Source organism: Corythoichthys intestinalis, chromosome 3 (genome assembly GCF_030265065.1).
Source record: "Corythoichthys intestinalis isolate RoL2023-P3 chromosome 3, ASM3026506v1, whole genome shotgun sequence".
In the NCBI taxonomy this organism is placed as follows: Eukaryota; Metazoa; Chordata; class Actinopteri; order Syngnathiformes; family Syngnathidae; genus Corythoichthys; species Corythoichthys intestinalis.
Genome location: NC_080397.1, coordinates 11,049,430 through 11,062,894, shown reverse-complemented (window position 1 = coordinate 11,062,894; position 13,465 = coordinate 11,049,430). Strand labels below are relative to the sequence as shown.

Here is a 13,465-nt window from a genome sequence, read left to right as displayed (position 1 = left end):
TGTTTACTAGCTTTAAGATAAACTGAGCAAAAGTGACTAATCTCCAAAAACACAAGTCGGTGACATTTTTCAAACCGATGAAATGGTAATCAAATCAAGAAAAAAATGCCAACTGTGTTGTCTCTCAAAGTCCACACACTTTATCTGCATTCTCATAGCCTACTTTATGATAACAACTTTTTAGTGTATTTTTGTTTGTGCATGATTTATCTAGGCCGGTGTTTGCGTCACACGGGCTCACCTAGCATTGATAGCAAGTGCATTCCCACTCCCATTTACCCAGATGTGCCATTTTCCCGTTATATCGTGTCAACCAGAAATTTTGGAAACGTTCAAAAAGCTCACACGAACACGTAAGCGTCAATATCCGAGCTATTACGATTATTTTAAATCAATTTACGGGGTTAAACGGCGATAGATGATGTTTTTCCCGCAGCGTCATTCCAAATAGGAATCACGTGCCTCTAAGTGACGTCACGAAAAGGGATGGCCTTTAAATGGGAACAAACTCGAAATAGACCAATCAGATAGCGTTGTGGGCGGGGATTCGTCCGCTTTATAAAGTTAGTGTGGCTGCACCGCAGTAGGATATTTTTCCGTTTTATTTTCCACACTGGTTGTTTAGTCACAAAGGGCTGCGAGTAAGTATGAATTTCAATAATCTGGTGGGATGAAATTTAAGTGTTGGTGGTGCTATCCAAGGATAATTCTGTTTAATACAAATGAATCGAACGTGTGTGGTGGGAATTTGCCTTGCAAATATAAAAGCGAAGGGGAAAACCGAATTTAGGCGAATACTTTCCCATAATAAATATTTCCGAATTTGGTAAACTTCGCTTTTATAATCCTTTGATATTTTTAGCCGTCGTCTTTTACTCTGCTTGCCTTTTGTTGTCCTCTTAGCCTAAAAAACCCCCAAAACAACAGGCACTTGTTTATTTGGATTGTTGAGTAAACATGGCGGGTAAAATCAGGTTGATTGTTTAGGAAATCTCGATCACATTTTCATTATTTAGTGTTATGTTTTCGTTTTATTCGTTTTACATTTTTTCGTTGCGAGGGGTTACATTTTTCTTGGCTCGCCTTCGCGGATCCCGTGACTGTGCAAAAAAAAAAAAAAGGAAGAAAAACTGCCTGTTTCCGGTTTCGAAACTGTCTTTATTGTCCCCTTTTTATTCTAAATTTACATATTTTCAGTATGTTCTATGCGGTGGGTATTCTTCCTGAATTAAAGGAATGTAGACAAACAAAGTCAAGCGTTTATGAGTGTTCCAGGGAATGTTGTTGTTCTAATGTCCTTACAGGATGTACTGGAGGCTCAATGATCGGTTTCAGGTTACACTTGGCGACTAAATGAGTTGGAACATTTAAGTCGGAAACTGAACATAACAATAGCTGAAATATTTGAATGAGCTCTATAGATAAATTTGACTTGATGGCGCTCATTTAACTTATTGTCTGCCATTGACGGTACGAGAGGTCTAGTCAAAATGTTAAGAATGAATGGAACATTTTGAATAAATTGGACTGTCATTGGCGGACAATGAGTTAATAGTCTATGTTGTTTTATTTATTCATTAAAAAAAACTGAACACACGTAAATGAATCTCTAACCACCCACAGGAAGCCAAAAAATGTTACCTCTCATCACATTGGCTTTGTGCCTGAGTGCCGCCGCTTCAGCGCCCAACCTGGACCCCCAACTGGACCAGCACTGGGACCTGTGGAAGAGCTGGCACTCCAAGCAGTATCACGAGGTACAGGAGTTTTACAGACACATATATATATATATATATATATATATATATATATATATATATATATATATATATATATATATTTATTTATATGACAGACTTGAAAAAGTAATTTAATTACTGATTACTCCTCATAAAAGTAATCTAGTTACTTTACCGATTACTTTATTATCAAAGTAACTAAGTTACTTTAAAAGCAATTTGTCAGTTACTTTTCCCAATTTTTCTCCCTTTGCTGCCTCAACAGAAACATTTCATCGCATGTAATTGAATTTTTCAGATAAGGCTTTATATGTTAGCAGGGGTTTAGTTAGTCAATGGAGTTGATTTCAACCACCATTGACTTGCGCTAGCTCAGCCACTCAGCCGGAGCCCTGAAACTAACAAATAACTGACAAACTGCACGGAATTTGTTCAAAACAACTCTAACGACTAATTAAACCCCCGCTAACTCGAAGATTAAGCCTAATTTCAAAAATTCTGAAGTCCCCCTTTAAAATAAAGAACTAGCCGTTCAAATGCTGTCTATAAAAGTTGTAAAGCAATAAAACAAACAACAAAAACAAATGAAATGAACAAGAATCCTACAAAGTATTTCATAGTGCATGCAGTATACTGTAGGCCAAAAGTTTGGAGACACCTCAAGGGTGGATACTTGTAGAATTTAGAATATAAAACCTGTTTTCAAGTACATAATTCATCATGTTCATTCATAGTTTTGATATTTTCAGTGAGAATTTACAATAGAAGTGAAAATATATTAAAAAGCACAAATGATGAGGCGTGTCCAAACTTTTGACTCGCTCTTTTACCCCCCACCCCCCCACACATTCAAACACGTGTTTTACCACCGCTAGAGATGCTAAACACACTGTAGTTAAGGGTGTAACGGTACATGTAATAGTATTGAACTGTTTCGGTACGTGGTAGTCGGTTCGGAACGGACGCGTACCGAACGAGTTTCGGACGTAATATAACCCTTACTTTCCGAGGCTGTGAGTTGATCGGGTTACAGTTTCTTTGTATGTCCATACTTACTCCGTCTTCTCTACTATAATGAGGACCAACACGGTAGGACAGTCCAGAAACGTCAACAGCGCGACAACGTGGCCGCCGCAAGAACGCAGAGAAACGCGGGCGTTAGAGTCAATCAGCCAATGAACACCAGTTGCAGTGCGGCCACGTGTTAGATGCGGCCCAGAAGCGGCGCGACGCACGCGAAAAGAACGGCAGAGTTTATTATTTGACGCGAGACGCGGCTGTCCTGCGTCAATATTACTAGCTAGGATCGGACCGGAAGTCACTCGTGTAATAATACGGTGGATGCGGTCGATTTTCAAACTAATATGCAAACGTAACCTACTTTTTGAGTCCATCAGATTTCTTGAGTGGTAGATCGGGGCACAGTTGACTTGTCTTTGTTGATTTATGGCTGTCTTCTCTGCTATAATAATAACCAACACGGCCCCGTGTTCTTTACAAAACGCTTCTACGGTTGTAGTTGGTCTCGTATCCGGTGGGAAACGTTCATGACAGTATTTACTAACCTTTAATTGTGTATAAATACGAAATCATATTGGAAGTATTGCCTCCTCAGTAGCCGCCCTCTGCAAACATGTTTTACAGGTCGGTTGGCCTTCCTCCTCTAAGCCGCGACCGTCTGTAACTTTTCTGTAGCCAAAGTATTCCTATACCAGCGATTTTGTTTTTTTTTGGGGGGGGGGGGGGAATTCAGGAGTTTCACCTTCTCCAGCCATCGTGTAGCACAGCTGACTCACTGACACTGAGCAATGATTAGTGGGGGAGGCTTGATGCGTGCAGCTGCAAACGAGGGATTTCTCCCAATTTCTGCATGTATTTTTGGGACATAAAAAAATAGCTAATACCTTAGACCTTATTTTTGCGGTTTTGAAACCTTGACGTTTTTATACCATGGTATACCTTGAAACTGGTAATCGGCACATGTCTAAGTGTGATTAAAAAATAAGGGCCTTTTGAAATAATCTTGATTAATGGCACAGCAATATTTGTCCCCAAAAGGTATGTTAATTTTTAAAGGATTTAACTAGTATTCAATAGTATGCATTGAATTCCAATACAACGCAAGGCAAATTTACTTGTATAGCACAATTCTGTACAAGGTAATTCAATGTGCTTTACATTATATTAAAATAAGGGAAAAAAACAATTAAACAAATATGGCCAAAAAAATAAATAAAAGAATATATGAAAGTCTCATTAAAATCAGCATCTACAAAAACTATTAAAACAGGAAACGGTACAAGGAAAAGGAATACAATGCAGAACAGTAGAAAAACAAAAACCTTAAAGATCTGAAGTTGAAGTGCCATTTTAAGAAAAATAGCACAAAGTTGACATCTTTATTCTATAAATGCTCAGTTAAGAGGCCTAAAAGTCTGAAGTAATCCTCTTTGTACTTCAGGCGGTCCGTTTTTTTCCCACCTGCATTTCCATGTACCTTTTTAATGAACCATCCTAGTTTCATGGGCGAAATATATTCATTTATATTAACACATACACACACAGTGGACCTTCATGATATCAGCATAATTGGTTTTAGGGCTGAACAATATTGGAAAAAAGCTGAGATTGCAACTTTTTGGGGGTTTGCGATATATTGCAATATTAAAACTAAAAAAATTTTCACCAGATGACTTGAATAGCTCTCTCCTGGAAGACATTGGTTGACTCGCCATGGCGGCATTGTATTCATATATAGTGAGAGATCCCTTGTTTTTCGTGGTCAATGGAGACCAGAAACCGCCGCGATAAGTGAAAAACCGTGAAGTAGCGCACCCCCCCTCCCAAATGTGTTTAATGTATTTATTCAAATTTAGCATTGAAAAGAGATACTTATAAGACATGTTTTTCCCAATATATAATAAAAATATATATGTATATTATTTAAATGGTTCTTAAACTGTAATAATAATGCTAGGTTTTAAACATGTTACTGTCCCACCGAATTATTTTTAAACAAGAATGAAGTACTGTAGTAAAAATAATGCTTGATTTTTATAACATGCTTCATTTAGTGAGTGCACTCACTCCACTGCTCAGTTCCACACAATGAGTTGCCACCGCAACTTTTTAACAAGTTAAACGATGATTGACACATACAGCGCTTTGAAGTTTGTGTCTCTGGCTAGCTCAAACCCAAACATCTGTCAATCATCGTTAACTTTAATTAGCAATTACAGTGCACTGCCTGACGATCAAAGAATGGGGAGGGAGAGGGAGTGTGAGACTACGCGATCTGTTCGGGGACAGCTCATCGGAATTTTTTTTTTTTTTTAATTGAAAAAAAATCCACGATGGACTGAGGGCACGAAATTTGAAGCGTGAAGTAGCGAGGGATCACTGTAATACTCCTGCTAATGCAAAGGGGATTCATCTGTGAATAATGAATATTACTTTATATATATATATAAGTGATACAGGAGGTCATGTCTATCTGCACTTGCCTCTTTAATTTGAAGCAAAACAAAAGTTTACATGTTAAAGAAAAAATAAAACAATTGTTCATCCTGTGATGGGACTTTTGCACACGCACACATCATGATGCCGATGTTCAACCAATATGTTGTGCAGGCCTAATTGGTTCCACAATAAGCTCGTAATGTGAATGTGCACATATCATGAATGAATTTCCTCCATTTAAAAAAAAAAAAAAAGAAAAATCCAGTTAATATGTGCAACACTTCCCATGACCACCCCTGCCAATTCATTAATTCAGCCTATGTGCCACATATCCTCTGAAGGCGCGGGGGGGGGGGGGGGGGGGGGTGCTGGAGCATATCCCAGACCACTATGGGTACACCCTAAATCATTAATTCATGTCAATAATAATTCATGGCGCCAATTTTAAGGCCAAATATAACCGCACAAAAGCTAATTTATTTCTAAACAAGCACTTACCGTGAGGGCTGAAGTGAAACACGTGTAAAGTCTTGATTACTGTAAATAGTTGTGAAAAAAGCTGAGTATAATTGGATGTTTGGCATGCTTTTAACCCTTTACAATAGGCCTATCGTTTGAACATCGCCATTGCAATATGTGCATGCGCAATAGTCCTATCGCAGGAAGTGAAATTGTTTTTTTTAAACACATAAACATTTTTTTTGCTTCATAAAAGTACCAAGTGTGCTGAGACATGGCCTCCTGGATCACTTTTGTATACATCAGTCTTCAAAATTCGCAGATGAATCCCCTTAGCCTGGAGGAAACTGTATTATATGAATACAATGTGGTCATGGTGAGTCAACCGAAGTCTTTGCAAACAAAGTTATTCAAGTCATCTGGTGAAAATTCTTCCAGTTTAATTATTGCAATATATATCGCAATCCCCCCAAAAAAGTCAGTCAATGTAAGTTTTTTCCAATATCGTTCAGCCTTATTTTACAAGGCACTTCTTGGACTCATTGACTGCCATCAAAGTACTGGACTGTCTCAGGAAATTAGAATACACAATATTCTAATTTTTTGAGACAGTCCTGTGTATATATACAGGACTGTCTCAGGAAATTAGAATATTGTGTATTCTAATTTCCTGAGACAGTCCAGTAGCTAGATGTCCAATCCATCCTACTCACTTCCAATGGATTGGACGTCTACAAGCTATATACTAATTTGAGTGGTCATGATTTTTTTTTTTTTTAATGAATTGTTTTATTACGTTGAATAATAGTTGATGTGCGTCTTTACAGAGGGAGGAAGGCTGGAGAAGAATGGTGTGGGAAAAGAACCTGAAGATGATTGAGGTCCACAACCTGGAGCACTCCATGGGCAAACACTCTTACAGCTTGGGCATGAACCACTTCGGAGACATGGTAAGGTCATCCCGGCGGTCCCTCGTGGAAGTCCACCTCTGAAACCTGCATTTGCGCTCAGACGAACGAGGAGTTCCGTCAAATCATGAACGGCTACAAGCGCGGCAACCAGACGCAGAAGAAGATAAAAGGAGCGCTCTTCCTGGAGCCCAACTTCCTAGAGGCGCCGCGCTCGGTGGACTGGAGAGACCACGGATACGTCACGCCCGTCAAAGACCAGGTAACGTTGGAGAACGCGGGGTAAAAAAAACAAGTTGTCCAACCCACCGCAGTCAATATTTAGTTCAGTCAGTACGAAAGATAAGACGTTCGCCACAGAGGTGGACTTGTTTATCTACTTTGTGCACTCTCTCACCCTCCCCCTCGCCTCAGGGCAGCTATTTTTATTGAAGTGTACATTGTACACTTTGTTATAGAGCTGTTCAAAATGATAATGTCAGAATTCCGCCCAGAAACACTTGTTAAAACGATGACATTTTTTGAAACAAACTTCAAAGTATCCTTAATAAACTATTGCTGTGGTCGTTGATTAATAACTGATAATAATCATAATATTACATTTGGAATCAGTGTTGTTTTTGGCAGCCCATTTAATTTTTGTGTTTGTCTTTTGGACAAAAATACATATTAGTCCTAGTTATATTTTAGTCATTTCAAAATGGGTTAGTCTTTGACTAGCATTGTTGTTGTTTTAGTCAACATAGACGAGACGACAGTGGGCAAAAAAACGTGTCTTGGGAGACTAAAACATAACACGTGTCACAAGAATAACACAACCAAACAGAGGATATAGGCTGCCTAACTGCATGTACAATAAGCAAATGCGAGGGCGTGGGTTTGCATAGGAACGGTAGAGACATAACACTACCAACTTTTCAGGACGCTCAAATTTTCCTCACCAACCTTTAAGCAACCTTATATGCATTGTATAATGAGTTCAGTGATACAGGTAATTTAGATTGTCATATGTTTTGATTATCATATGTTGTGAGGATACAATTGACCCTACCATTATTAAGTGAAATATTTTCATGATGTTCAAACTTACATTTACACCTTTTCAGTAGCTGAATGCGCTGGTCCAGTTTTTTGCCCCTCAAACGCATGTTTGACTGGCTGATGACTTGACCCACCCCCAGCACACGCACACTCACACAGCCACGACAGAAATACATGACAACAACATGCCGCCTCCTCCGCCACCTTCGAGGGATATCAGAAGTTTTTTTTGGCCAGCAGCAACCACTGTAAGTAATTTAAAATGACGCCAATGTTGTGGAGGTGGGAAACACACCACTAATTTTGCTACTGAAAGTCCGACCTGCGTCAGAGTATAACAGCATAACGTTAGCGTTACATCAAACTGTGTGTACTTGCTAACCTGCAAAACGTAAGTAGGAAGCTGCTCAGAAAAAAGTGTCTTTCATTTTGTGTTTTGTACTGTTAATATTAATTAACCCTTTAAGGTCTGGGCCTATTTTGTCTGATTTTGCATGCCTTTGAAGTTGCCTTTATATTTCAAAGACAGAATTGTTTACGATGGCCTGGTTTGGTCCCTTTTTTTGTGACACCTTGAACTTCATGTCCAAACTGTTGTTTCCTTCACTGACCAATTATAAATCATAATTTTGGGCCCAAAAAGACCAAAAATTCCAAAATCGTTTTGTCAAAATTTTTAATATTGATGTCCAATTGACAACCAAACATGCGTAACGAACCGTTTTGAAACTTTGTAATATTTATTCAACATGTTAGGATGAACATTCAACCAAAAAAATTTAGAATAAATAGTCTTTTATTTGACAGTTCAACATAAACAACAGGTATAGCCGTAGGCGTTTTTTGCATTTATACATGCTCTAGTCAAAACAGGTTATATACAGCAGACCAAACAGTGAAGAACAGTGAAAAAATATATACCATCTAACACAAAAAGTGTTTAGAGGCCATCTCTTTATGAGTTTAGGTATTGCGGCCCATCACCTGATGAAAACTATGTACACACAATCAAGCTTCTTGAACACACATTTATATACACAAATTGAGAAGACTGATTGTGGGAAAAAAAATATATATATAAAATTGGGGAAAAAAGTATTTTCAAAAATATTTACAATAAACAAGTTAAATTTTTTTCAGGCATGCCACTCCGAAAAGCAGTTTCGTCCTGGAATTAGACACAGGGCTACATCACAGCCCACACTTCCATGGGGTGTCGGTCCTCTTTCCACCCTTCCATTTTCATTTCACTTTACTTTCATTGTCACTATAAATGTACATGAAACAAAAGTCAGTATTTATGAAAATAATAAAGTATAAAATAAAAATATATACAGCAATAAATAATAATGGAAATCTATATGTATGACAATAGAAAGAATACCGTAGCTGAATATGTGCTACATCCCTAATCTTCATATAGAAAGAAGACCACAAATTATACTTTGATCTGATATGCACATTTTATTATTACATACACAAACACGCACTTATATTGCATCAAAATTAACTTTGTCTTGCAATATCAAAAGAAACTTTTACAGCATAAAAAAAAAAAAAAAAAAAAAAAAGTGAGTTGGCTTACCTCTGCTCGTCGATGGCGTCACCCACGTGTTCAAATCCGTCACTATCTTCACTCGAGGACTCTTCCGAAGAAGACGATGATGACGAATTTGGACCACCCTCTTCCTCAAGTTGATCAAAAAGCACAATTGCTTGCGCTAAATTTAGTTTTCCGTTCATCCTCAAAGTCACACAAAGTCGCTCGCCCGCTTGCTTGATTCAAACGGCCGTCGCTCGCCCGTCGCTGCGTCAGAACACTCCTGCCTCTCGTTCGGTGGAACCTCGCACGGCAGTTATATTTATAAAAAAAAAACAAAAAAAAACGCATTTTGTGCTTCCACTGTGACTTCGAAAGGGTTCGTTTGATTTGTGTTTTTTTCATGGAGCTTCCGTTTTGAAAAAGGACAAGAAATTATGGAAATATAGACATAAACAAATGATCCATGCAGCGTTTTAATGTTTTTTTGAGAGGACAATAAAACTATAAAACTTAAATGACAATATCTCACGTTTTAGTTGGTCGATTGACTTCAAATAACAACGAGAGTAAACCGCAACTTCCGCACTTTAAAACGAGACCAACCAACGGCATGTGGGTGACGTAATTAAGACGCGAGGGTGCTTCAAAGACGACGTGCGCTGAGGACGCGCCGGCGCGTCCTTCGACTCTCAAGGGTTAAACTGTAAGAAATGTAGTGAACTCTGCTGGAAACTGTAGAACCAGAAAACGTGAGCAAGAAGCTGCTTAGAGAGAGACGGGGCCTGCTTGCTCACACAACACAACATAAACACAATCATATTTAACTATTTACATTTTTAAAAATGTGTATATATGTGTATATATATATATATATATATTTTTTTTTTTTCAATTATATTTGTATTTTTTTGATGCCGCGAGCTACGCTCACTAGCGTTGCGATTGACTGGTCGATCGTGATTGACATAATAAGCACCCCTGTTTAGCATATCAATTAGCTAGGGTCATATTTGTGAGAAATGTATCCCGGACCCCTGTTCACCCAATCTCTTTTGTCTTATTAATGTCCCGTCCCGAGCAAAAAGTGTACATGCAGTTTATGCTGTTATATCGTTCCTACCATTGTTGAGACCAAACATACAGCCTTGAGCAAATGTCAAGCATTGTGAACATATAACAAAAACTTTGCATTACCTTCTTGTTTTCGTCAGCCGAAAATTGGCAATCGTCCCGTCATGTCGCAGTCAACCAAGACACATTTTTTAGGTTGTCATGTCATCATCTTGAAACATGTTTGTTGACAAAACAACATTGTTTGGAATGATGTAGATGGTAGCTTTTGCATTACATGCAAAGCTGCCATCAATACAAAAAAAAGTTGACAATCTTGTAGAAATCCTGTTATTTATTGTAATATTACTCTGGGCTTTAGGTTTTAGCTGGAAATGTGCTTTGGAAGCCTCGTTTTGTTTAATTCCAAAGAGAAGTCATCAAGTTTTATGTACTTTTTTTTCCCTCCAAACTTCATTTTTCTTCAGTTTTTTTGCCTTCCACAAATAGAAAAGACAAGTCAAATGTATTAAACTACACAATATCTCAGAAACTGCCTTTGACAGCTATGAACAAATGGATTTGAATTGAACGGTTGACAATGAATGTTCACAATCCAGATCGAACTATCGCTGCCTGCCCTTCCAGGTCCAAATGGATTGGACATCTATTGCAGTAAATCGCAGTTAATTAAAACTGTTTGAACATGCAAAATATAATGCATCCTGACACGTGTGTGCGTCTTGTGTTTGTCAGGGTCAGTGCGGGTCCTGCTGGGCCTTCAGCACCACGGGTGCCATGGAGGGCCAGCACTTTCGCAAGACTGGCACACTGGTGTCCCTGAGCGAGCAGAACCTGGTGGACTGCTCCCGTCCCGAAGGCAACGAGGGCTGCAACGGGGGTTTGATGGACCAGGCCTTCCAGTACATTAAGGACAACAACGGCCTGGACTCTGAGGACTCTTATCCCTACCTGGGAACCGTAAGTCTTCGGACACAGTAAACCGAGAGCGGGTCTGTTGAACTTGAGTTGAGCTAATTGCTTCCACAGGATGACCAGCCGTGCCATTACGACCCGTCGTTCAACTCTGCCAATGACACTGGCTTCGTGGACGTGCCCAGCGGGAAGGAGCACGCCCTCATGAAGGCCGTGGCTTCCGTCGGACCCGTCTCCGTCGCTATCGACGCCGGGCACGAATCCTTCCAGTTCTACCAGTCGGGTCCGTTTCAATTCGGGTTTTCCACAATTTCACCAAATTACATGAAATCTAAAGTCCTCTTTATCCCCAAATTTTGCTTAGGCATCTACTTCGAGAAGGAGTGCAGCAGCGAGGAGCTAGACCACGGCGTGCTGGTAGTTGGTTACGGCTTCGAGGGCGAAGACGTTGACGGCAGGAAGTATTGGATCGTCAAGAACAGGTGAGCTCGCAACCTCTGATGGCGCCTGCGGCGTACCGTTAACACGTTTGCTCTGATGTAGCTGGAGTGAAAAATGGGGCGACAAAGGCTACATCTACATGGCCAAAGACCGCAAGAACCACTGCGGGATCGCTACCGCCGCTAGCTATCCACTGGTCTGATGAGCGACACTGACGTCAGGAGATGTTTAGTCTTTTTTTAAAAAACTATTTCAATGTGTGGAAGCAGGAGATTTCATTTTTAGTCACACAAAAAATGAGTGTTCTTAGGGAAAGGACGCCTTTTTTTTGCCAATTTTTATTGAACAAATTTTAGTTGTTGTCTTTTATTCTTTGTACATATGCTGCTCAGTGAGTGGAGAACTCATTGGTTCTTGTAAATGTGTCATTTTATGATTTTTGTGTTGCGTTGTCCATTAAAGGTGTGAGACACTACTTTGATACGTGGAATTTGTTGTTTTTAAGCTTTCACGACAAATTATGAATTTTTTTCCTTTACTGTTTTTATAATATTCATAAAGGATAGGGGTCTCAAAGCGGCCGACGGGACAATATTCTGCAGCTCCCATTTGACATCAATTTGTAGCCATAGTGTTGCCAAGCAAGTATCTTGCAATGAGCAATTGAAAAAAAATATAGCGTCATTATTTGAACGCTGTGTCATAAGACATAACTATCATAACTATGACATGACTAGACATGTGCCGGTTTCCGGTTTACCGTGGTGTGAAAAAGTCGCGGTTTCAAAACCACTAAAATTTTCCGTCATACCTTAGTACGGTATTCGCTATTTTTCATGTGCCAAAATGCAGCCGAAGTGGCTTGGTGCAGCAGCGCTCACCCTTCCCGTTTGTTGCCGTGAGTGTTAGTGACTCTATTCTGCTAAACAGCCCGCAAACCCAAGAACAAACCTTCCAAACACAATGCGTACTTTTCTTCAATTTATTGAGCTCTCAAATCGTGGTGAAATATACAAATGAATACATTTAAAACGTTATACAATTGTATTTTTCCACATGTGAGTAGGTTCAACAGGATAGCAGTAGCACCATGAAAAAGGTCGCCAAAAACAAAACATACATTTTCCTTTCAAATTCATTATACAAACTAACTAAAACTTACAAAGACGAATGTTAGCCTAGGCTAAGCTGGGAGAGCAGCTTCGTCGACATTTTATGTCTCACAGCCGCTGAGTGAGAAACATGCTTGAATGAAGGGGGGGAGAAAAAATTAAAAAAAAAAAAAAAAAAAAAAGGATTGCGTCAAAGATCGCTAATTGCGAAAGGATTAATTTTATATGAAATATTTATTTTTTTGTTAATTTATTTATTTTCACATTAATTTATTTTCACATTATATTCATGTTCCAATTTGCAAATATGTTCTGAAAAAATAACCTGTTCAATGGAAAAAAGTTTTTTTTTTTTTTCTTTTCTTTCTTTTTTATTTATTATTATGTATTTTTTAAACCCATACATCTCAAAATTTTGGAGCTATAATTGCAATACCGTGAAACCGCGGTATTTTTGCTCACGGTTATCGTACCGTCAAAATCTCATACCGGCACATGCCTAGACATGACAGTTGCCACGTTTACATGGAGCCAAATATTCCAATTACAATTGGAATATTTGTTCAACCGAATAAATGTGTTCCATATAAACACCTCATTCGGAATGAACAGGCCCAAACCGAATGGAATTTCATTCCGATTCACAGGGGTGGAATATTCCTTTTCCCAAACCGATTAGAAGTAAAATTATATCATGTAAACAGGGAAGCGGAATGGTGTCTGGTTGCGTTCTTTCTGCGCATGCTCCGTACTGACGTGGTGACGTCACTTGGTGAC

General features: G+C 39.0%; 1 protein-coding gene across 1 annotated transcript; it reads left to right on the top strand.

Annotated features, from left to right (window-relative positions):
• Nucleotides 1-508: 508 nt before the first annotated feature.
• Nucleotides 509-12,051, top strand: ctsla (cathepsin La). Its single transcript, XM_057832173.1, has 8 exons — nucleotides 509-641; nucleotides 1,624-1,757; nucleotides 6,485-6,607; nucleotides 6,669-6,827; nucleotides 10,956-11,180; nucleotides 11,250-11,418; nucleotides 11,500-11,617; nucleotides 11,679-12,051. The coding sequence occupies exons 2-8, from the start codon at nucleotides 1,635-1,637 to the stop codon at nucleotides 11,776-11,778; spliced, it is 1,017 nt and encodes a 338-aa protein (XP_057688156.1). The 5' UTR covers nucleotides 509-641; nucleotides 1,624-1,634; the 3' UTR covers nucleotides 11,779-12,051.
• Nucleotides 12,052-13,465: the final 1,414 nt, after the last annotated feature.

Bases quoted from the DNA above. Each gene is read 5' to 3' on its own strand.
- ctsla (XM_057832173.1), top strand. From the start codon at position 1,635: ATGTTACCTCTCATCACATTGGCTTTGTGCCTGAGTGCCGCCGCTTCA. The intron at 1,758-6,484 runs GTACAGGAGTTT...GCGTCTTTACAG, and splicing joins ACTCCAAGCAGTATCACGAG to AGGGAGGAAGGCTGGAGAAG. The intron at 6,608-6,668 runs GTAAGGTCATCC...ATTTGCGCTCAG, and splicing joins TGAACCACTTCGGAGACATG to ACGAACGAGGAGTTCCGTCA.